Source organism: Pelmatolapia mariae, linkage group LG1, assembly GCF_036321145.2.
Source record: "Pelmatolapia mariae isolate MD_Pm_ZW linkage group LG1, Pm_UMD_F_2, whole genome shotgun sequence".
NCBI lineage: Eukaryota > Metazoa > Chordata > Actinopteri > Cichliformes > Cichlidae > Pelmatolapia > Pelmatolapia mariae.
Genome location: NC_086227.1, coordinates 24,787,652 through 24,813,480, shown reverse-complemented (window position 1 = coordinate 24,813,480; position 25,829 = coordinate 24,787,652). Strand labels below are relative to the sequence as shown.

Below are 25,829 nucleotides of genomic sequence, written 5' to 3'. Positions count from 1 at the left end.
CCTATCTTTATGCTCAGCGAAGACATCTGTTGTACTACACAACTATCTATCTTCAGCATTGGATTTGCATCTTTGTGACATAGGGTAAGGTTGTTAGCTTGTACATAAACTAAAAGGTGGGCCAGATGAATATTTGTGAAGGGTTGGATTTTGAGTTTTACGTGTTTCCTAGATAAATAATTTAATTGATTTTTTTTTTTTTTACAATATATGTGTTATCACACGAGATCACTACTCATGTGCAAAGTGCCTGAGGTATATAAAGAAAGGCAGGATGATAAAACATACATTTTCCTGTCCTATGCTCTGTCCTCATTTTACCCCAATGCTGAGTGATAGGCAGCTATAAGCAGAGTTCTCTGCATGGGCAGGTGAAATTGACCTTTTTCCCCATCTGACAGTCAGTCGCGCTGTCTCGGTAATTAATTGCCATGTTAAATCATGCTAAATTATTTAATCAGGGAATGCAAAAGGGCACAATATTTCAAGGCCATGCAAGATAATGATATTGAACAAAATTTATGTAATAGAAAAGGGAATCTATGGACTAGTGGTCCTGCCTTAATGATTTTAAACATTCCTGAGGCAGCAAAAGTTTTTAATTTGTTATTCATCAAGATACTAATGAATAACAAAAAGCTATTAAAGTCTTCATATGTCATCATTAAGTAGATTTTCCTGGTTTTTAACCAGCTATATGCACTTATCCTAAGACGTACCAAGCCTATGATTCACCTTTTTCCACCCTGCGGTCTGTCCTCGCTTCATCTGTTATAAAACAAAGCCTGGCTCCAAGTTTTCAGTGCACAGAACATTTGCTGTAGAGGTTAGTTTGGAATTCTTGTAGCATTTTTTTCATTCATTCATTTCTGTTGCAAATTTGGTAGTGTTTTGCCTGGTCGGTTCAGAATACAACAAAGAAGGGAGAGCCATGCTGAAGCAATTTCAGCTAAGTCAGCATTTATTAATAGCAGCTCAACAAATATAAACCAAACGAACAAATGAAGGTGGCCACCCAGGAGAATAACTGAAAATCAATCAAATCATAGCAAATGTAAATCTTGCTGGGTGGCTAAAAGGCACCAGCCTTCAAGGTGGGAGTAGAGAGAACCACGCTCGGAGAAAAGAAGCTTATACAGACTCCTGATCACGTGAATTCAGTCTGTGAGTGCGGTAAACAGAGTCAGGGATTTGTATCAGAAATAAAAAGGAGGAAGCAGAAAGCAGGCCAAACAGCAACTATTGACGCAAGGCCATCACACTAATTGGTTTTAAAAACAGTTCCAATAACATCAGTGTCAGTGACTCATTTTTATAAGACTATTATACTCTCCAATTTCTAATTTTGATTAGGCAGAAGTAAAACTGCCAGTATTAATTAAAATCCTGCTATTATTATTACTATGGTGCTAAAATACAGGAAGCATGTGCTTCAAAATTTTCCCAAGTGTCGCTTATCCAGAGAGCTCAAGGTTGTTCATTTTTGTTTACTGTTTGGTAACGTCAAAAAAATAACCTTTAGTTTTAGCTTTTTCATAAATTTAGACACATCAATAATGTAAACCGATAGACTAGGAATACTGTGGTTTCACTTACTTTGCCATCCTGTTAATTTAGCTCATCCAAAAGAATGACTGATGACCTTATGGGATATCGAAGCATCCATCGATGGTCTGTTAGCTTGACTATCTCTTCTGCAATGCCACAATTCAAGTATTGGTCAGATTTTAGTGAAATTTGTGCACAATGATCTGCTAATGGGGCTTCACAGAAACTGTTCCCAAGGTTATGGTCCTATTTGTAATTTCACTGGCGCTTTTTCCATTTTTACAAGAATTGCTACTTAAGTTTTTGCAGATATAACTGTTTGTGAGCAGCCAATACAGCCAACAAATGACAAGAAACAACATAACATTATTTCTGTACTTCATCTATTACATTAATCTGTCAATTGTGATTGATCATGAGCTGGATGAGCTATTTTCTGATTGACTTTCTATTCAGCATAACAAGAGAATGGAATATTAGATATACTTTAAACTTAGATTAAAGGGGGTAAAATGCCACACTGTTGCATTTCAAAAATTTGTTATCATGCATCAACTAATACACATAGCTTGTAAACACCAAAACGTTAGCTCTTAAAGCCAAAATCACAGGCAAGTAAATATTGTTAGCTAAATCTAATGTGGGCTAAAAAGATTTTTTTTCTTTTTTGTCAACATCTAAAATCATTTCACAGGATAATGTTATTACATGATTATGTGCATCCGTGTATACTGTATCTCTAATAGCCTTAAACCTAAAACCGACAGGGTAACCACAATTTGTCCACCTCTATAAATTTTTATATGTTTCTATGCAGCCTCAGACTATAGAGTGGGGCTAGCTCTGCAGCACTGCCTCAGTTAGAGCACGGGGAGGGTAGCCACTGTTCCACTGTCTTTCTTTGCTGTTATCAATTTTAGGCAGACAATTAGGGGATAGACCATAGTGCTTTGATGTCACTGTCAGCCTCGTGGTCTTTTGAGCTGAGGCTTGATCGGCTCTAATTCCAAGTAGAGTACGGCGTTTGAAGCGAGTAAAAACAACAGTTTGGATGAAGCAATTGTTTGTCCAGCCTTGCTTCACTCTGGAAATAAATGCACACTAATCTGACGTGTGCTTTGCACATACATCGACACTGCATATGTAGTACAGACACAAAACGGGAAGATAAATGTCCAAAAATCCTTCATATTGCCAATTTTTTAGCAAGAGAATTAGATGATTATTTTGTTATTACATGTTTCAAATATAATAATGGTAAGGTTTTTTGTCAGTAAGATGATTTTTCTATCGTTTGCTTTCATTTTACTGCAAAACGAATGAGTCTCAGTGAACAAAATGAACATACTTGATTGAATAGTCTTGATTTCACTGATATACTAAGAGCAGGCAGCATTTAGTGATGATTTTAACATGAGCACACATCTTTTTTATCCTTTTTTTGCTATGCAAAAAAAAAAAAATACAGTAATAGCACATTGTGGTAACAGGACAAAGGCTTGAGTGAGCGAGAGAGGAAGGTGAGGTTGTTAAAGCGAGGGATGACATAACCTGGCTCTGAGCCCAGCTTCCTGAGAGCTCACCGCCTTTCTTGTTGCTATGGTTACTTGCAGCAAGTTGCCAAGTGAGGATGGTTCCGTCATCAGCAACGAATCAGAGAAGCCCAATTCCGGCAGGGGCCTGACGGTGTCGAAAATCACAGCACAGCAGAAACTGACAAAGGAGGAGACTCGCAAGAGGGACGGTGAGAGTTACACGCTGATGCAAATACAAATAATTTGCTCTATAGCTCCTTTGCGGACGAGGTCAGGTGTATGACAGATGTTTTTCCATTCTCTCCTATGCAAAACACTTGCATAGGAGGGGTGTCTACTACATTTCTACTGCAGCTATTTTTATATTCTAAAGTAGGTACCTGTTCAGCAATAAGCATAGATAGATCTGATCAATATTACATGAAACAGAGAGTCTTCTGGCATAATACACCGTGTCAGACTAGCAGATGCCGTGACACACTGACGCAAACACATGCTTGAACACATGTATTAATGCAAAACATAAAAAAAGCCAAACAACCATGTGGAGTCAGCCTTCTCGTGCTCTTTGAGCATTCTGTGCAGTTTATGCGAAATCCATTTAGATGTTGAATTATTTGCTCTTCTATTCTCGTCCACTGAAGCTAAATGTTCTATATGTGGTGGATGTGAGTGAAATTAATCTAATACTCTTTAAATTAGATCAGGGTTGCTCGATTATGATATTCTTAATGCTTAGATTTGAATAATTCATCAGCTGAGTTAAGGGAAAGCTAGGACTGAATCTAGTTTGTCTGATGCTGAACGAGGAGCTAAAGTGCAAAGTCAGTTTTTCTTCATTTATCACAGAGATGCAATGCCACAAGTTTGGAAGCCAAATCTATCTTTGTGATCTATTGTCTCCATCCAAAAACTCATTTGCTGACTCAGACAACTGATGTTTGACATAATCCCAAGTGTGAAGAGGTGACAGGAGCCCTTGGGTGGGCAGGCGGGGGTGGTTATCAGACAGACAGACAAAGAGAGAGTGTGACCATTTATTCCTCTTTGACTGACAATGTAATGATTAGAGGTATTTGTAGTGTCTTTGTGAGTGAACTCCTTCTCTGTTCTTCAGATCCATATGACACCTCCTCTGGCTCCCTGCAGCTTATCTCCATAAAGCCAGTGGCAGCTCAGACCAACTACTCACATCCAGCATCCTCTGACCGCAGCCAGGACTCGGCTATTGTCAATGGAGAGGTGATGCATATGCACACATCCTCTCAGTCGGATACTTTTTGAACAAAACAAAATGTGTCATAGAAGCTGGAAGACATAGAATTCTGTCCTTGCATACTTCTCTCTTAAGTTTAAAATTGCCAGGAAAAAGTTGGCACAAGGTCACATCTTTCTGTGTGCTACCCACAAATAAGCACATTTTTAATCAACATCTGATATTTATAGGAACCTTATCCAGCTGTCATTTCCAAGAAGGATTTCCAGTAGAACATTTTTAGAAAACTTACAGTGAGTCTAAAGAAGAACCTGGAAGTGGATGGTTCAATAATTTATTCTTGTGTTTTAATTTATTTTTCATGTCAGTTGTAATACTGAAGCAACATAATGAATTTTTAATAAGGGTTCATTTTCTATTCACACCTGCCTTCTAAGACAAACCTGTAACCACATACAGAATAACCTCATGTCTGCATTTTTTCTGATTGTCCCCTGTTCTGCTACATCCTGTGGCCTACCCTCTCTGCAGGTGAACTTGGCACTGAAGCAGAAGTCAGACATTGAACACTACAGGAACAAGCTGAGGCTGAAGGCTAAAAGGAAGGGCTATTATGATTTCCCGTCTGCCAATGGCAGCAGCAGTGGCCGGGCTGTGGCACAGAGACAGCGACACGGTCATGAGAGGGCTGCCGATGAGCATGGAAGACCGCTGGAGCCTGATGATGAGCGAGGTTCTACTTATGTCAAGTCTCACAGAAGGTGAGGGGAGAGTAGGGAAGCAGCTGGAAACAAGATTTTACTGACTGTCAACACAAAGAAAGATCCATTCTTGCTTACAAGTTTGACCCACCGCATGTATCATGTTCTTCATATTGGTTGATTGGACTTTTAATCATGGACCGCTAGCAATCTCTACTCACCCCTGCTGTGCCTCCTTTAATACTGTTATTATCCATTTATGCCATAGTAGGTAGTGGGAGTCCCATTAGGCCTTTCTGATTAGACTGATCCAAATTCAGAGCTTCCCTAATGGAGATAATTCAGGGTTTTGGATGGACCACTATGCTGGTTCTTTCCTGTTTCAGCCATACAGATGCATAAAAACATGTGTAGTACTTGTACTTTACATTTAGACATCAGAATAACTCACACTCATCTGCTAACCAGCAATGTTCAAACCAGAAAGTGGGTTTGTGTGTTCACTTGATGACCATTTTACTTTGAAAAAAATAAATCTTTCAAATAATTATTTGAAATCTGTCCCAGAACTTTTCTTTGATATTCTTGGGATTTTCTAACATATCACATCTCATCCCTCTGTGTTAACATTTCAGGTAGCTTGTATACTTTTCCTCGCCCTGTTCATAATGTCTGGCTCAAGAAAACCTGTAAGGTTTATTATGCCTTCCTTCACCCATCACTACTTGCCACTGCGGGGAAATTAAAACTGAAAGAGTAAATGTTTTAAGTTAATAATGAAACCAGATTTGATTTGCATTGAATCCACTCTTTACTCTAATTGGCAGGCACTCGCAGGTAGGGCAGGCGGCCTATCGAAGCAGACAAAGCTTAAGCAGTCCGAGCCCCGGAGGAACAGAGATGGACCTGCTTGTAATGAGAGAGAGACCCAGGAGAGGCATCCGCAACAGTGGCTATGATGTGAGTTATATTTCAACACCGACCCTGTCTGCCCAACTTGATCATCCAATTAGCAGTTAAAAGATAACTCTACACAGGTTCAAGTCTATTTTAAAAAATATGCAACAGTTTATTAAAGATTTGGTAATTTTAACTCTTTGTTAACTTTTAACTCTTTGTAACTTTGTTACTCTTATCCTTGCTGCCTGTGAAGCGATCCTCTGATGGGGAATTAAAATCCACAGGCTTCATTGTGAGTAAAAGATATTTCCACAGTTCAGCTAAAACTATAATGAGGGTTCATCTGTCTGTGTTGGGCAAACAGAATGCATGTCTTTCAAATTTCCAGTTAATTTTAGTGCAAATTTTCCCCTTCGTATTTCTGTAGACATTGTTAAGCTGCTGTGCAGCTTTAGAGGGACACTTAAGACAAGAGGGAATTTTGTACAGACTACCAGCAAAATGGGGGAAGAGCAGCTTGACAAGACTAAAGCTGTTTTTCACATTTGGCACTGCAGCCCTGAACTTTTCTCGACATTATCCCGCAGAGCTGTATGCGGGAAGCGCATGTCTGACTCAGTCGGAGAATACAATAGGTAATTACCTGGAGAATTTACATCGGGTGAGTGGACGCCATGTGTCTTGCCTCCTGCAAGCTCTAACCAGGCAGCACCCTCACCTGAACCAAACAGAGTATTTCCAGAGCTGAGAATGCAGCTTTCCTGTAAGAGAAAGGCTTCAGTTAGACATAGGGATGTGTTAGAACACATTAAAAGGCGTTTCTGCGCAGCCATTTTACACTGAATTGCATTAAGAGATCATATCATGTGGGAGTATAGCATTTGTAAAATCCTGCTTAAAGACAGAAAAAGATATTTATGTGTAAACTTATTTAACAAAGCATTTTAGCAACACTGAAACAAATGCTGGTATTTATTAAATGTATTAATACGAGGTAATTTGCAACCTGTGTGTAGAAGACTGCACAAGTGACTTTTACTTTTCTGATGTATTACTGTTCAACGGTGCCCGTGCTTCTCATTCATTTTAATAGTAATTAAAGAAAAGGTTGCCTATTTGCACTGAATTAAAAGATCAAAATCAATCCCTGCTGGTGTTCAGCCTTATTCTCCTTGCAGCAACAGAGCTAGAAATGAGTTATATTCAACTCAGGTGTGGTTTCAAGTGTGCCCCAGCCAGCTGAAGGTAGAAAAGTGGTTCATTTATAATTAAGAGCTAAGATTTATTGGGTCCTGTCGTTTTGATATATAATGCATCTCAGGAAGACTGGTTTATGTCCCTACTGTTTTATTGGTCCATTATGGTTCTGTGTATGGCTTTTCTCTGTCATGAAGACCGAACACAGGTATGGGAGCTTCTAAGAGCAATCAGGCAGACCATTCCTAAAGAGGGCTTTCATTCTGAGCCAGTGCTGGAAATATTTCTCTGAACTTCCACTGACCTGACAGCCATCTGACTTTTCATGGGAGAAAAATAAAAGGGTCTACTGGCTCTTATAGCTGTAGTGTGGGCGCCTATGTTGAGTATTACTGTTTTATGCAATTCTGTGCTTTTTCTCCTGTTGCAGGTTCAAATCTGGTCTGGCAGCTTTTTGCTTCCAATTTAAATAGATCAGGTGTTTGAGATGACTAGCTGGTATCGAAAGCAAAATAGTGTGTTGAAGTCTTTGTTACCAACCTTTCAGCTCTGTTAGAAACATGGCACAATGGCCAGTACAAATTACAAGATCCTTTCTCAGAACTCCTGGCCCTGTACATTACAGAGGGCCTCATGTAGCTGCAGGCTCCATCATTGCAGATATATTTCTCTGCTGTTCTGTGTTGCAAGAGGGGCTGATTTATGAGGTGCACCACACTAGGTCTCCCATGACTAGTCTGTATTCGCACAGGAAGTAGGACAGCCTCAACTCATATTAATTTATCACTAAGTATGAGGACTGATTTCATGTGGCTAAAGAGGAAGTAAGAAAAGATGGAGGGAAATTAAGTCTGAGAGTGGAATACATAGAGTTGAGAGGACAGTGGTTATGTATAAAGTATCAGTGGCCCTTCTCCTAAGCTTACTGTAACCAAACTCATAACAACATTGGATTAAACTATTCCAGCAAATTAATCTAGTACACTCAAGTGTATGTTAAACAGCCTCTTCTAGCTCAGTCAGCACTTTGTTTGCAACCAAGTGACAGAGTTACAAAATACATTACAGGACTTGTATCTGTTAGCATCCTGACAATTCAGTGTGGAAAGGCTACGTTTAAAAGTATCACAAAAATTTGAAAGTCAAAGCATACTTTCCACAAACCATCAGCATAAAGCTACCGTGAAACTGATGCTTTTATTCTCTGAGGGCTAAAGTCATCACTGGTGACAACCCTAACCCTAGCCTAAGCTCTAATCATAACCCTGTATTTTGGAGACAGTAGACATGTTTTTTTGAGAAAAAAATAGGCTTTGATGTGTCTCAGTTGGAATGATCATTTCTTTGTGACTTGATTGCTAAAATCTTAACTGTCAACCTGAGATTAGGGTTTGGGTCACCACAGATAATTTCTTAGGCCTCAGAGGGTTAAACTTGTGCCAAAATTGCATATCTCATCAGTCTTGTTTGTATGTTGCTTGTAATTGTGTTTTTTTTTTTGTTGTTGTTGTTGTTATTTAAGAAAATGAAACAGATAAATATAGGCTTTTCTACCAAATGTACAAGTTGTCAGACTTTGCAAAAGTATGTTTAGTCTCAGTTCACAATAGTTTCTCTATGGTAACATTTTCAGACTGAGCCAGAGTTGATTGAGGAGACAAATGTTGATCGTATAATGGGACCGCGGGGATACATGTATGGACGGGGCTTGAAAGGCCACTCAGAGACATCCACTCTCAGTTCACAACCGTCGATTGATGAAGTGCGACAGCAGATGCACCTGCTGCTAGAGGAGGCTTTCAGTCTGGCTTCAGGGGGGCAGTCCACATCCGGAAGGCACTCCCACCACCACCAACCAAACCACTACAACCCTGCGCCGCCTCCCCTCCCTTATGCAGATGTGGTGACCAGTGCACCGGGTACAATGAGCTCTGGACAGGGAGGCCTCCAGTGGGTGCCATCTTATGGTACAGATATGTATCAGTGTAGCCTGCCTAAACCAGTAAGTTGGCTGAGAATCACTTGTGCTCTCTAATACCTGTAATAAAGAAACGTTAACCCTAAATGGCTTTCACAATCTGTTTAAGGCCTTTCGCTTCACCCAGCTTCCTGAGGCCATGGGTTCTCCTCCCCCTTTACCACCTCGCACTGGGCCCCCTCCTGGGACTTCTCTAAGACGGTAATGCTGAAGATATACACGAGCACAGCTGCAGACAGACCGTCATGCTGCTGCCTGTATTTCCCAAACCCCATAAGATATTCAACATTTATTCATATTTAAATGTATATTCAGGGACTAGATAGTCACTGGGTGATGTACTGTGGCCAGCGCGATTTTAGGGCTTGTGTAAATTTTAATATTGGAGCAGTGCATTGAGAGATGGGAAGAATGTTAATAAGGTGCCCACTTTTTCACTCAGCATGTGTCTGCCATCTAGTGGTGTAGTATTGCAGTATGTCTTTGTTTATTGCCTCTCCAATCTCTGTCCAACTTAGTTCCACTTCTGACTTGGGGCCTAAGGGAAGGAGCTTAGAGACATCTGTCACTGAAATGCAAAGTCAACATGACAACAACCCATATGGGCCAACCACTAGAGCAGCACTTCCATCTATCACTGCAGAGCAGCCTGTGTCCAACTACTCAGGTAAGCATAAGAAGGAGATGACTTTGCATTTTAAAAGCAACCCACAGTGTGTTCCAGTGTGCTTTAATGCCAACATTACTTTTTCAAGAATGGAAAAATAGTTGGACAAATGAAAATGCTTGAGGTGAAAAGCTGAAATTTATGAACCCACAAATGAAATTAGTCAGTGCCACTCTCTCTTCTCTATTTTTCACAGGAAACCCAATCACGGCTGTCTATGCCATCCCAGCCACGAGGCCCGGTTACTCAGAATACTTTGTGTCCACACCGCCCACCTCCTACCACAGTCCCTCTTGGATGTCTTATCCACCTGAACCCGAGGATGTGCCGCCACAGTGGGCAGATTCTGTAAGGAAGCTCATTTTGCCCGAAGCACCCAAGCCTACTGCAGAATAATTAATGTACAGTGGTAGAATGTCATTACTAGATGTCGGAATTAAACAGGACAGTCCAGCTTAAGCTGTTGTCCCATAGCTCCAAGAGATCCTTGGACTAATAATTAGATCTTTAAAATAAACTCCTCCAAATGAATTTCTTGAAGGATTAAGAATAAATCAAGACTTCGAACAGGTTAGAGAATGGCTACAAACATAACATACATGTAAGGTTGTTTTTTTTTGTTTTCTCTTATTTTCATACAGTTTCCTGAAACACACTATTAATATGATAAAATATATTAGATAATATTAAAATGCTTCAACTTGTTTTTTTTTCTGCATAAGTTCAATTCAAGCCTAAAGAGCCATAAAGCGTGGTACTGAACTGACATGAATTAATAATAAAAAGTCGCGTAGTTGGGATACCCCTCCCCATTAAACATTTGTTTTGTCCTTTGTCTCATTATGGAACTGACATTGATCCAAAACACATTTTCTGCCCAGTCTCTAACTTTGAAGATGACTGGGACTCACTTAACTTAGTAGTTGTTAAGCACAGTCCTAAATTTTCTTTGTTTTTCATTACAATTGGAAAGGCTCCATTTGTCTTGTTAGATGTGTTATTGCAACCCGTGTGGCCTATGTGTCCCTCCCTCCCTGCACTCTCCCTGTTTGTATGAAATGTTTTTTGTCTTTTTTTTTTCTTGTCTCTTTGCCTGTTTCAACCAAATGCATTCATGCAGTGTCTTTTTGCAGAACCAGTGTCATTTAGAAACCATTTGCTGAACTGAATTTATGGCTGGCGTTGAGTGGACACAACAAAACACTGGGGTAGTTGAGCACATTTCTTAAATGAACACCTTTTTAAAAAATTTACTGTTTGCTTTTTTTCCCTTTTTTTTTTAGTTTTGTGGTGTGTAATGCTGACACTTAAAATTTGTGTCTTCATGCAAAAGTAGATTTTTGTTCGAAGCAATGTTTGAATCAAGTTGCATCTTAGTTTAATATATTTGTAGAGCTCCACACTCATTACTTTCCTTGTTAAGTTGGTCCATTTTTTGTATATTTTGCGTTATCACCCATTCTTTTTAATTAGTGGTTCAAGAGAAACTGTTCACTCAGCAAGATGGAAAACTAACGAATATTCTGTCTTCTAACAAAGTCATCTTTAGTGGGCAGTAGTAATGATGTTTCTGTATTTCTGATGTCCTGTTCATCTTGTTTTTCAGGTGCCCCTGCCTGGGTACGTAGAGGCTTTTCCTCATCCTCGCTACCCACAGGGGAGCCCCACCAGGCTGCCTCTGCAGTATAACCAGACACTGGAGCAGCCACCACCTGCCCCAAGCACATCATCCCAGCAAAGTCTACCCCAGGTGCTGAAGGACATGGACAGTATGCCCCTGAGCAGCCTCTCCACCTCTGCACTTGTGCAAGCTATCCGACAGGAGGTGGCAAAGCTAGCGAAGAAGCAGAATGACATGTTTGAGTTCTAGGTTTGATTCTGCTCCCATGTGTGCAGGACATGCACACAGTGGTGGCATTCCTATGGACAGATTTTTGATGTTTGTACTCTATAACAGACTGATGTTCTTTATCCACTGATGATCCACTTATTGATTTCTTTTCATACACCATTGATGTTTTTTTAGCTCCTGACTTTAGGGAAATGAACAAAAGATTATTGCCATCCTCTGTTGATGATGTCCAAAGTAAGTACACACATCTCTCTGTAGATATGTCAATAGGAGACGCTAAATATGGAAAATGTCTTTTTTTTCCATGATCACAATTTTTTTGGTAATCAGAATTAATTGAGAAGAGACAACCCCGTAGCGTTATTGTCTGTACTGAGAGGACCAAATTCTTCCTGTCAGATGGGTAAGTATAAACCACAGTGTATATGAGCATGTACAGTATAAGGACATTGTGTATCTAATCTCCTTTTATAGAACGTTAGCTTGAACAAGATGGGCTCGATCAATATCTGCTAATATCCGAATCCATACAATATCAAACCAGTGCATCGCTTTTTAATGTTTGTTTGCAGATCACATAATAACACCAATAACAACAAATGCTTGTTATCTTTGGTGGACTAATATTGTTTTTCTTTTTTTAGTTTAAACTAGTTTCTTTAAATTAAGAAATGGTTTAAATACAGTGAATGGGTATTTGTGTTTTCAGTTTAACCCAAGTTAACATGACGATGCATCCATGATGATGTGACTGATGAACTGTATATCTCCGTGTATGCAAAGTGAGAGAATCATTCATGACTGCAGTATTTGTTGGGTGTTCAAAAAGTAAATTCACTTGGTTAGCATTAAGAGACCTTTCCTTTGAACAGTAATAGGTGGTTATTATAGTATATTACTGTTGTCAAATACTTAACCATATGTTTGGCTTTTTTTTAAATGTAGAAAACACAAACACTTTGGCTTTTGAAAACCCAAATGAACAACTTTGAAGTAAAATTTATATGCTCAGCTGGATTTTTATACTTTATCATTTGCCGATGATTCAGCACACCTACTCTACAATTTCAAACCCTTAAACAAAATCCAGTCTCTTAACCGCTAGTAGTATCGGCATCGTTTCTTGTAAAGTTCAACTATAAAGATAGTGAGTATATGCTTGTTTACTGCCCCTAAAGCATCTCGATGGTCTCAATGAGCACATTTAATGAATAAAATGCCACGTTTGTTTAAAGTACTGACACATAATGAGGTTCTACATCACCACTCCCATTCAGAGGTTTAAGCGCACAAGCCATCGTGTCATGGTTCAGAAACAGTGTTCAAGATGAACATATCACTGTGGATCATCATTGTGCCCTGGAGTCATGCTATAGAAGACAGTTACCTTCATTTTTGGGGAAGTTTTCATATGTAATGAAACTAAGCCAGGTCATACATAACAATATAAAACATGTCTGCCAACCTTGAAAGTTAAAATGTGAGTATTAATAATGGTGATCAAGGCCCAGTAAATGCAGGATATATAGTATATAAATTTACAGGTTAAATAAAAGACCAAGCCTTGAATGGTATAAAGGACACTTATTACACTTATTTTAGCAGGGACAAGAAGAAAGGCGGTCATGATTATTCTCTGGAAAAATGAAAAGAAATCCTGCTGACTTTTTTAATGGGATGGGTTTAATTTAGCCAAATTAATTTGGCCATCTTTATCAACTTTGTCAGCCTCATGTTAGGACACCATATTAGGCCCCAAAACAAATGTTTAAAACTCCCATTGAAGGAATTCTTTCCTCATATTTCACTGTGGCATGAAAGGCTCTAGCAGGTTAGTTTGAACTCTTCATGCGTAATTGCTTGCACGGGAACTGAAAGTGGGACTGACTGAAGATGAGTGCATGTAGGCCTACACCAGGGATGCTGCAATATATTTGTATACACACTGAGATGGTATAGATTGCCTACTTTTACTGATATTCACGTGGAATGCTTTGCTGATTATATTCTGATCAATGCTGTTGTGGGAAAGCAGTCAGTGGTGACATAAAGAGTGAAGATGCCTTCAAATCATTGTTTCCTTTTATAGAGCAGTATTGCTTTTTCAGCAATCCTGGATGAATTTAGCCTTTTTGCCTCATGATTACTTAACAAAGTCTCCTTCTTTTCCAGTAACTGTTATTTTATACTCATCCCTGTTGATGTGTATGTAGTAATGAAGAAATCTTGTCTGTCCTAAACTCAACACAAACTGTCTGCTTGTTTTTATTAATTTTACTGATTATTCAGACAAGCACTTGTGTCTTAAAAGCTGTAGGTAATACAGTGAAACCATTTTTGTGAGTACCAGAAGTGAAGACCTTTCCACATTCTCATGCTGGATATTTGAGAAAACTTAGTCATATGAAACAAAGGGGTTTTAGGTTATTATTTGATTTGAAAAAAGATGAGTATTTATTCTCTAAAATTAAATGCAAAGTGAACTAAATCTATTAAAAAAATCAGTGTTTTTTTTCTTCCAGGCTGGTTTCTTATTTCTCTTCATCTGTTTGACCTTGTTAGATTCAATGATCCTCTCATATTAATCTGACAGAGAGATGAAGAGAATGATTGAGAGTGACAGAAGTTTTAGCCAAGATGATTAAAATGGAATAAAAGGTTTTATTTGGAGAGCAAATCAGTCCCTCCATCGTTTTTTACCCCGAAAATCAGTTTACCTGTCGAGCATTATTGAAGAGGTCAGAGCAACTTTTTGTGTAACCATGTGTGTAGTTGTTATCTTGGTATCCTAATTTACTACATGTTCCGCAAGACATGCTAACATGGAGACATAGACATGGTTGATGGTAATTCAGAAAAACAACAGATGGTTATAGATGTGTAAAGTAACTTGTTTTCATGGACTGCATGGTTGTGAGCCAACATTTTGCTGTGTGCAGCCACCAGAGGCAGCACTGAGCAACTGATTACAAAATTGAAGCTTTCTTTCATTTTAAAAGTTTTTCGGCTCAAGTAGCATGACAGCCAGGAAATATATCTCTCCTGTAAGTAAGTTGCTTATTTTTGAATACCGTAGAAGAAGCAAGCTCCGTAAGCAATTACTTTGGTGTTCCTCCACCGCAAAAGAATTCCCGGAAATTCCGAGAAATTCCACAAGCATGACCTGGTGCGCGTCTTTTATTTTGACAGCGAATGCGCACCTGCAGGTTTTAGATGTATCCTTGATCTAACACAGCTGATTTAAATGGCTAAATTACCTCATCAGCATGTCTTGAAGTTCTCCAGAGGCCTGGTAATGAACTAATCATTTGATTCAAGTGTGTTGACCCAGGGTGAGATCTAAAACCTGCAGGACACCGGCCCTTGAGGCCTGGAGTTGGACACCCCTGTTGTATGGCAGCATGACTTTAGTAGAGACACATAGTATATGAGCAGGGTTCTGGGGCACACTTGGCATATTACTGTAGGTGAATTCACCTGCAACCATTTAAAGCTTCAACAGGTCTTAACTTGCATAAACTCAAGCAAATATTTAAAAAGTAATGTGTCTTATAATATAGAAACCTGTCTCTTGTCAAAGACTTCTTTGACCTGACTCAGTTCTGTAACACATCAGCAAACTGTGGAGCAAGCATATTCTTGTTTGTGTTACCTGCCAATTCAGGTCCATGAATAAAAGTGTCATTTCTGACACTACTGCAGAAGTTTGCAGCAAGCTCAACACCCATCAGAGTAGCTAGAGATTATATGAGTAAAGACCCAAAGTGCCATTCTGATGCCACTGAAAGTGCTACAGCTGTGACAGGTACCAGTGCAGCAAAAACTATTCTGTCATGTTGACAGGTGAGCATACTCAAATTTACTCTACCCACATACAGTGTTTGACTTTGCACACATACCATTTTTGACAGTTGAGCTGCAGTGAATCATATCACTGGCAGGGCGGATTGAATGTAGCTTTATTTTCCTTCAGTACTAATAACAGTCATAATCATACTGAGAGTAATGACTTTGTTTTCACGTGCAGACCTTTAGCTATGTTTCTCTATGAAGAAAACCCCCCAAAATGTAAAACTCAGGAAACAGCCAGTTAATAGAGCTTGTGCTGGTAGTCTTCAGTTTCTTATTGCCCTTCACTAGGTCATCTTTAGTAAAATCTCAAAGGCTAATAAATCCCTATAACCAGGGCTGCACGTAAGTGGTCCGCAGGTGCGCATTCGCTGTCAAAATAAAAGACGCGCACCAGGTCATGCTTGTGGAATTTCTCGGAATTTCCGGGAATACGCGCTTCTTTTGCGGTGGAAGAACACCAAAGTAATTGCTTACGGAGCTTGCTTCTTCGACATCTTTTGAGTTCTGAACAAATGTCTGTCTTCCTCCAGAACATCTTATGTACGCAAACGCGCGTTCCAACTTCTTATCTGGTGCGCGTCTTTTATTTTGACAGCGAATGCGCACCTGCGGACCACTTATGTGCAGCCCTGCCTATAACCATCGATTTCTTGTTGAAAAAATGAGGTAAAATCACCTAGAGGCTCAGGTGTATGTCTTTGTTGGCTATATTTACAGCAGCTGTAGGGAATGGAGTTAAAGTCTTTTTGCATTTCTAAAATTCAGAAATATTAACAAGCACTTCTGGCAATGTAGCCTAATATACATTCTACCACAGAGATGCTTTCAGATGCGGGTCCCGACTCTTATTATCCCAAAACAGAACAAAAGAATCTGAGATGAAATATTTAAAAAACAAATACAGACTTTTACAGAAATTTCTCTGAACTTTAACATAACTTTAACATAACTTTAACATAACTAAAGAGCTAGCGTATTCTTGTTTCAAGGTCAAATGACTTGTGTTAATTCACTATAATACAGTGCTTCTGTTCATATGACCTTATTGACAAAAATACTTATGTATGTCATATTTTATTATCGTCATGTTTTGCGTACCAGCATGAGCGCCAGGCATTTTTGCCTTTTTTGTATGTGTGTGTGTGTGTGTGTACAAAAATAATGCATTAAATCTGTAGTTCAGTATTTTACCACTAGGGTTCTCCCTAGTGCCATGCAAACAAATGCCCTCTCTCTGGAAATGGTAAATAGGCTTCCAAGTCAGAACACATCTAAATCGCCTTTACTTCCATAAAGAGAGAGCTGCACTGGTAATATGCACAAAATGTTACATGAGATGGACACAGTATCAGGAAAACTATACAATCGATTATACAATACAATTAAGTAGAATGAACTGAAAGTAAACTAAATTTTATCATGTATCAAGTTGCATTTAAATCTTTTTAGTAATGCAATCTGCTCAAGAATAGATGCATAGACGGGAATATGCCAGACTGAGATGTTTCTTGCCTGTTGTTACCATAAACATCAGCGTCTCCTTCACTCAAAAATCAAAGTGACGTCTTTTTGTCCACCTTTGTTGTGCAGATTGAAGTATGTTCAGGGTTGAATAGCAGAAGGTTGTTTCAGATGAATATGCTGAGAGTGGGAATTTTGTTTGTGACTTGTAACTGCAGTCTTGATTTGTGATTAAAGAAAAACCATCGACTAAACCTTAATTCAACTTAAACCAGTGTGATGTGAAACCTTGAAACCAGCATTGGATTAAATTAATTAAATGGACTAAACTAGTCAATTACATGGTTTTCAGGTGATGATGAAATTCTAAAAAAAAATTATTACAAGAATAGTAGCATTGTTATTGGCATTATTAATGCCAATATGGCAGTGACTGATTTAATAATTGGTAATAATATTATGACTTTCTATTAAAAGCACAACATCGAGGTACTGAAACACACTGATGCAGCTGCTGTGGTTTCCAAATGCACAGTTCAATCCTGTTAGCCCCATGAAAGATGTATATGTATTCGTTAGAAGTCAGACCACCATCATCATTCATATGACACATTCTAAAGTCAGCTCTGTGTCATAACATGTCCAGTTTGTGTCCATATGTACTGCATATATTAGTTATTAATGCAAATACACATACACATCCAAATACACATTAAGGTTTGAAGAAAAGTGGGGAGACTTAAAACCTTTGGCAGATTTTAATGAGAATACCAAATCTGTATGGTTCAGATGCTTTTGTCCATCACCAGTGCTTTGATGTTGCTGCACAATTTTTTAGGCCTCATATCCACACCTCTGCTTTTGTGCCCCCTCTCCTGACTAACTCTTATCTATTTCCCTGAATCCTCATTTAATTCAATGAAATGCACAACACATGGAAGCAGTCGTTCTTGTATTTGATATTCTCTCTCCCAGGTAGAGTGTAGATATAGTTAGAGCCTAATTTGTCAGTTGTAATTAAATGTGATCGAACTCTGAAGGTCCATTATCTCTAATAAAGGCTGCTTAAAGTAATTATAATGCAGACTTCTGAGAAGACATCAGCACAGAGATTTGATAATTACCACAATGATCAGTACAAGGACCGGTCAAGGGTGGAAAACAAACTTGAAAGTAACTTAACAAATTTCCTGTGATACCACAAGTGACATTTTCTCACATTGATATTCACAACTATGTTTGCACTTTTAACTCGTAAACTGAATTCTGACTGAGGTATTGCTGGGAGCAGAGAGAATTTGTGAAATGAAGCGTAACTGTTTTGGTATTAGTATGCGTCAGGAGGTCCGGATGAGGCAAATGATACATCACTTCGCCCTTAAATTACCTAATGACAATGGATATCCCCAAAGATAACATTTTCTTCTTGTATCCATATCATTTGATATGGATGAAAATGACACATTGTTTTCCACTGACTGAACTCTTCCCCAGTGGTATAATTTTAATATGTGAACTCAGTGGGTGGTGGATTGAAAGTCAGACTCAGAACCAGACAGACTGAGTCTCATTAACTGAGGCGCCTCTGAACTACACGGTGGAATAGAACATTAAAATTATCTTAGTGCCTGTCGTGCCTCTGCAGCATATGCTTCAGTTTGCATGAATCATGCGCGTACAGTAAATAAAGCTATGCAACTTTTTCTGTGTCAGGGCAGTTGAGCTTTAAATAGACAAACCTTTAGGGTTTTCAGTACAGTGGTTGTGTGTGGTGTGTTTCAGGCTGCCATTTCATGTAATTCTATTGATTATATCTGCCTACTCCAGTCGGTGCATCATAGCAAATTCCACTCTGCAGAAGTTCAGTCCACCTCCTTAAAAATATGAGGGTACCACAGCCATGACCTGCTTACTCTAAGTTTAAAACTTTCCAAAGTTTGTCACTCTTAACTGACTCCATGAAGCTAAAATAACTGGATGTCCCTTTCTGCCTTTGCTTTTCCTTTCATGCACTCTCATATTTAGTGTTTTTGCAGTACACTACTCTAGGGGCTGTCAAAGATACTTAACAGACAAATCATATGATAATAATGTATTGCAGTTGCTGTTACATTTATATGATTGAGATTTGTGCATTTTATTATTTATGTGACCATTTGAGAATCAAAATGTTATTAACCTTATTAAATAAATTAAGAAATCTCAGGTGGATCAAAAAACATAACACAGACAAATCTAAATATTTGTCTGGTTAAACTGATCAACTAATGAACTAATTTGCTTGAAATACCTTTAAGTTGAAATTTATTTTTCCACCAACTTCTCTATTATCTGCCAGAGATAGTGATTAGGAGAGGACCCAGATGCGGGACACAAAGGAGTAACAAACAAGAGCAATCTGTTTAATCAAGGCTGATGATGAGATTTGCGCATTAACAAAGTCCAAAAGGTAAAAACACAAGATGCACAGTGACATAGGTCAGCTAGAGGAACCTAACAGATAAACTAGATGTGGGAGACACTGGAGGATGTATACACAGAGCACTAATTAGAGAAAAAAAGACACAAGTGAGGGCAGAAAAACAACCGGGGAAAGCGATCAGGGAGAAGCACAGAATCACAAAGGAGGGAGAAGACAGGAAGTAAAACTAAAATTAAACACAAAAGAAAACAAACCTTCAAGATAGAACAGGCAATAGCTAAAGGACACTAACATAGACCTGAAGAAAATTACTGAATAAGAAATCAGGGACAAGTGAACACAGCAACATAGACTAATACAATTACTAATAATATACATTAACCCAAACTAAGACTCATTACTAGAATATAGATAAGACAGGAACAAAATACTTAATGTTAGAAAAACTAGTATTAATAGTATATATGAAATAGTAGACTTTCAATACATGAACTAAAACAGCAATTAGAAACTCAAACTAGCAATAAATAAAGAATAACATAGAAAACAAACTCGATAACTTTAAAAAATCACCCCAAACTTAAACTGATGTGTAAACAATGATGTGTGAGGATATAGCAGCTAATATAGCTTCATTGTGCTTCATGACAACATGGCAATCTCTTGAAATAGAAACAGGAAAAGTCTTGTAAGTGCTCAGTAGTTAGTGCAATGCTTGTCTTTGTGTTCCTCTCTGTAGTTCATGCTTGTATTTATCCAATTCATGGATATTTCGGTGAATGAAATACAATAAGTTAAGTGTTAAACGAGTGAAGACAGTCAGGCTATATTTATTCACTTTGATGTGTTGTGCTCTTAAAGGAATAAGCTCTGTGCTCATATTCAGGGTTTCATTTAATTTTTCTGGCAAGTGGCTCAAGTGACTATAATAACAAGAATGTGTCCTATTAAAGAAAAATGTCAAGTTTTCCACTCAAACTTAAGGAAAGAACTCAGACGTAGGTGCTTAGCAGCTAAATATTCACAGGTATTCACTGCTTTTAAGTTTGTTACTGTTTCACACCAGAAAAAAGTGTTGCCCCTGTTTGTCTTTCCAAGTATTTATGAGGAAAAGCCATCAAAAGTCTTTATACTGAATGTTGAACTGGGTTGGAAGCCACTTAGTAGTGAGTAACAGGCTGGATCCTCCTTCGCAACTTGGCCATTAAATTCCAGCCCTGTCTCGGTTCTAATGGGAAGCATCTAAAAGCCTTTGGCTGGGTGGAATATGCAGAGCTTTGGCTGTAGCATGAGCTGAAAACTGGCAAAGCTTACCTCTCTTATTTGGATTAATATCCCCTGCACCTGTCTTCTGGGAAAATAATGGGTGTTACTGTAAGCAGCCTTCTTTCTTCCTCAAATCTTTTCTGCTGATTTCTCACTTTCTTGACCCCTTCTGCCAGTTCTTTTTACCTCTCTCTGTTGTCCTTCCATACTTTCCCTCTGTAGATTAATTGCTCAGTGATACCATATGTTAAAGAGTGCTGAGCTCCCCTACCCAGCTGTTTGAAACCTGAGTAGTCAGCAGAATTTAGCTGCCTGGCCCTCACTTGCCACTTCTTATGCATTTGCTCCTTCCGTTTCCAGTCCTCTTCAATGGACCTCCTTCTGTCTTTTATCCTTCTCACTTGTGTGCTGCTTTCTTTGCAATATTCCCAGCTAGAAATGTCATGATGTGGCCAGTTTTAGTTTTATGATTACTTTTACTGTTGCAACCTCAACATTTTTAAAAAAATAAATGTTTTCAAGACAAAAAGTTTATTTTTGCAGATTTCTACAGATTATATAGGAACAAAATATCTTTACCATTTCTCTACAGGGGAAGTGAGGCCAGCTAAAGAAGAAGAGCAGAAAGGCGGTTGGTCCAAATGACATAGTTGTTCATGTATGATGTGTAGATTTTTTGAACAGGTTGTTTAACACAGTTCTGGAGAGTGAGAGGATGCCTGAGGAAAGCAAAGGAAAGGTGTACTGGTACTGATTTTCATAAAATGGGTGATGTGCAGAGCTGTAGCAAAAAGGGATAAAGCTGATGAGCCACACCATGAAAATGACAGACTGTTGAAGCTGGGTTAAGAAGAGAAGTGACAATTGGTGAACAGCAGTATAGTTTTATGTTGCGAAAGAGTACTACAGATGTGATATTTACTTTGAGAGTGCTGATGTAGAAGTATAGGGAGTGTCAGGAGTGGCACTGCGCCATTGTGGATGTAGAAAAGACATGCATGTGATAAGGTGTCAGTGAGCACACCAGTGAGCTGCCAGGGAGGAGAAAAGAATGAAGACCGTAGAGAAGATTCACGATGTAGTAAATGAGGACATGCAGAGGGTTGATGTGACAGAACAGGTTGCTACCATACTGTACCATCTTCTTGTTTTGGCAACCTGTAAAGTGATGAGCCAAAAGAACAAGAGTTATCTAGATATTGCATTCTTGTATTAAAAGTAAATAATTATTTTTTTTCTAAAACTTTCACAATTAACTTGTTTGAATGAGTTCAGATCAATTCTGCTGTTGTTTTCCTTTTAAAATCAGTTCCAAATCAGTGCCTAGTTAGCATAATATTTGCCATTTAACAAAAAAGTTTTATCATTTTATTTCTTGAGGAAAAACCAATACAGTGCCTCAAAAGAGGTGATTAATTGCTTTCCTTTGCCAATCAAAATGACACATTTAAAGGCCTTATTGGCTCTGCAAAGTTGTGATTGGCATTAACTGAATGATTGCAAAATAACCACCAAGTCAACAGATAATGAAAATAATTAATTGCAGTACTTCAACAGAGGCTGTCACGTTTGTTCTTTACTATGTTTATTGTGTATGACCCAACAGTTAATTGCTTTGTGTAGAGTGATGATAAAAGAGACCTCTCTTTTGAACTGTTATTGTTTGTGCATCCTTGCCGTGGTTTGATTTTTAGAGGCTTATTGGGTTCCCTAACGTGATGATAATTAGAATATTTACATTTTTTTTTACTCTGGCAATTTCAAGTCCTTTACATGCTGCACCTACAGTCAGAAGTCACCAAATCATGTTTGAGAGTTACTACAAATATTTGTGCATTACTTTAACTCATATACATAACAAGGATAAACAAATTTCAGCATAATTCATAAAATAAGATTACCTTCCATGTTAGAAGATGGCCTTGTGTGTGATTTGTGACCGCACACAGGGAAGTGAATGGGAAATGAGTGACTCTCTGCTGGGAGTGTGTGAGCAGTAACATTATCAGCTGATTGCCACAGCCACTGTGAAGTGCATGCTGACAGGGTGATTAAGTTATTTAAATCGGTTCCATATACTCTAGTGCCAAGATAGGACAAACTTTTCAAAAAATGAAAAAGAAGGTCTATTGTCTTTTTGCATATGTGGTCCAGACACAAGGTTACAACTGTGAGCCTTTGCTAGTGTGTGGGTTAAAGTCATGATAAAACAAAAGGTTTTATGTGTGAATGACAACAAAAAAAGTCCAGCCCTTACCAAGTCTTGAAATTATAACAAAAATGGAACCAAAATGCCAAAGCAGCGGGTGAAATTTCTAATTTTATTCAATTTGGTTTTATTTATTTAGCACCTAGATCTAGTTGCCTCAAGGCACTTTACATTGTCAGGTAAGGACCCTACAATAATACAGAGAAAACAGAAAAAACCCAACAGTCAGATTACTGCCTATGTGCGACAGTGGGAAGAAAAAACTCCCTTGAAGAAACCTCTGCTAGAGGTTTCACAGAAGAGGGGCCTGAAAGCTGAAGGCTCTGCTTCCCATTATTGTCATGGTTCTGGGTCATTTTGACCCAGCATTTTCAGTTTCTTGTATTTTGGTGTTTTTTTATGTATTATGGTCAGAGATGGGCAGTAACGCGTTACTGTAATCCGATTACTTTTTTCAAGTAACGAGTAAAGTAAGGGATTACTATTGCAAAAACGGTAATTAGATTACCGTTACTTTCCCGTAGGAACGCTGCGTTACTGCGTTACTAAAACCGCGATTTTTTGCGAGAATGTCTCATGACAGTGACGTAAGCGAGTGCGATGTTCGTGACAACAGCTGTGTGCAGATCAACAATGGATAATATATCGAGTGCGGGAGAGAGTATGACCGTGCAGCGTTTAAAGTGTGGAAGTACTGACCTTACTTTGAGTTTGATTCCATAAAAAGTGACAAAAGCATTAGTGTCCGCTGTGCATGGGAGGAAAACTTCTTTTTACAGCGAAAAAACCCCCTAAACTTCCGAGCAAGCACCGAGTGCACTACGACGTAATTGGAAATTCACAGAGAAACTCGTAGATTCTTCAACTGACCGCTGCCGCACACCTGCACCAAGGCACATCTCCGCCTACCCCACTCCTGCTTTACAGGTGAAAATAGAGCAACAGGACCGCTAGTCTTTGATTTTATTTATTTTCTGCTGTGTTTTACTTGCATCTATTTGAAAGAGTGACTGTAAACACAAAAAAATTATTTTATTTTATGTGCTGGAATGTGCAGAAAATAGGTTTAAATGTTAAACAAATTTCTTCCAGTCAGAGAATGTTGCATATAATTACATTTTTGCTTGATGCATAAAGTTAAAAGATTAAAACTAATAAAACAAGTTTTAAAAAGAGACTTTTCCATTTGATTACATTTTGTATGATGGATTATGCAGAAAAAGTAGAATTGGGCTGAAAGATCTATTGCTTTATCACCTATTCAGGTTGTAAATCGTGTTTTTAAAAAGTAACTAAGTAACTAAGTAATTAATTACTCTTGAAAATAAGTAATCAGTAAAGTAACAGGATTACTTTTTTGGGATGTAATCAGTAATTAGTTACTGATTACTTTTTTCAAGTAACTTGACCAACACTGATTATGGTTTATTTTCTGATTCTTTAATTGTCCTGTTTTGAACATTATAATCCTAAGTTTCAGTGTTGTTCTGGTTAAGAGTTTTGTTCTCAAGTTTTAGTTCAGTGTCTAGTCTGTGTCTGTCATGTTTCCTGTTTTACTTTGAAAGTCTCATATGTTAGCGTATCCAGTGTTACTCTCCCCTGTGCTATCATCATGTTTCATTCAAGTCAGCTGTGTCCTCATGTGTCTCCAGTTCTCCTGATCACCTCACATGTGTATTTAAGTGCTCCGTTTCCCTTTGTTCATAGTCACGTCATCTGTGTTACCTGCCACCATGTCATCACAGTCAGAATCTTCCCAGTCATTGTCGTTTGTAGTTGAGTCTTAGTTTCTCCAGTTTAGGTTCTAGTTTAGTTTAGCCGCTGTCCCTGCTGTCATGCCACCTTGTTTCAGCCATAATAAAGGCTTGCCTTTTGTTTAAAGTTCAGTTCCGTCTCCTTGCCTGTGTCTGCTCCTGGGTCCACCTCACTCACTCCGCTCGGTTTGCCCCGCAGACCGTGACAATTATACTTTTAGATACCCTAAGAACCACAAGTAAATCAGAGGAAAACGCTCTATTGGGTACTATTGTTCTATGTTACTAGAAGGTTTTTTTTTAAGATAAGGTGAGACCTGATTATTTTTTATCATTGTGCAGGAATTATCACCACTTTTCTTCCCATTGTTGTTATTGAAGTTTGCAGACAACCATGTATGAACAGTTCTTTCAAATTATGCCAAAACCTTTAAGTCTTGTTGAGATCTGAAATTTTGACTGGGCCGTTGCAACACTTTCTTTTCTTTTTCAGCAATTCTGTTGTAGATTTTTTGGTGTGATCGGAATCATTGTCCTGCTACTAGACACAGTTTTTGGCATAGCTTTAGCTGTCAGACAAATGACCTTACATTTGACTCCAGAATACTGGCACTGTACATTTTTATCACCACTTTGATCCCACCTGTCCAAAGCACATTGTTCCAGAGGTTTTAAAGTTTGTTCAGATGAAGTCATGCTGACATGTTCTTTTTGGAGAGAAGAGGATTTCTCCTTGGAAACCATTTTCAAACAAGCCACATTAGTTCCATTTTTTTTCTAATTGCACTATCATATATGTTAATATTAACAACCTAATAGATGGTGGTACAGTATGAGATGTAGCTCTTATGTATTTGTAGTTTTTCTGATCATTGCCGGGTCTGACCTTGGGGTGAATTTGCTTGGATTTCCACTCCTGGGAGAATTGGCAGCTGTCTTTTTCTAGTAGTGAATAATCATTCTCACCATGGAGTAATGAATTTCAGATTGTTTGGAAATGGCAATATAACCCTTCCCAGGGTGATGGGCAGCAATAAGTGCTTCTCTAAGATCTTTGTTGATGTCTTTTGTCCTCAACACTGTGTTAACACACACCTGAATGCTCCAGACTAGCAAACTGCCAAAAATTCAGCTTTTATAGAGGCGCTCATACTTTTTTATGGTGAATTAATCAACTGTATTTGATAAGCAGTACCTGGCTTCTGCTCACCCTCCTAATTCCTATGAAAGCAGCAAGGTTGTGTAATTTTTTCAAACTTAACTTTTACTAA

The 25,829-nt window shown here is 38.5% G+C and overlaps 1 protein-coding gene across 3 annotated transcripts in view; it reads left to right on the top strand.

Moving 5' to 3' along the window:
* kiaa1549lb (KIAA1549-like b) overlaps window positions 1-14,039 on the top strand; it is a 62,343-nt gene extending 48,304 nt beyond the window's left edge. For 2 of the 3 annotated variants that reach the window (XM_063476999.1, XM_063476978.1), the window contains 10 exons: window positions 3,162-3,292; window positions 4,201-4,325; window positions 4,831-5,060; window positions 5,828-5,960; window positions 6,154-6,192; window positions 8,731-9,099; window positions 9,185-9,276; window positions 9,594-9,742; window positions 9,939-10,090; window positions 11,349-14,039. In XM_063476999.1, the coding sequence (XP_063333069.1) occupies window positions 3,162-3,292; window positions 4,201-4,325; window positions 4,831-5,060; window positions 5,828-5,960; window positions 6,154-6,192; window positions 8,731-9,099; window positions 9,185-9,276; window positions 9,594-9,742; window positions 9,939-10,090; window positions 11,349-11,612 (1,684 nt within the window). In that variant the 3' untranslated portion in view covers window positions 11,613-14,039. The remainder of the gene's footprint in view (window positions 1-3,161; window positions 3,293-4,200; window positions 4,326-4,830; window positions 5,061-5,827; window positions 5,961-6,153; window positions 6,193-8,730; window positions 9,100-9,184; window positions 9,277-9,593; window positions 9,743-9,938; window positions 10,091-11,348) is intronic. The other variant, XM_063476988.1, reaches the window with a different exon arrangement.
* The last annotated feature ends 11,790 nt before the right edge of the window (window positions 14,040-25,829 follow it).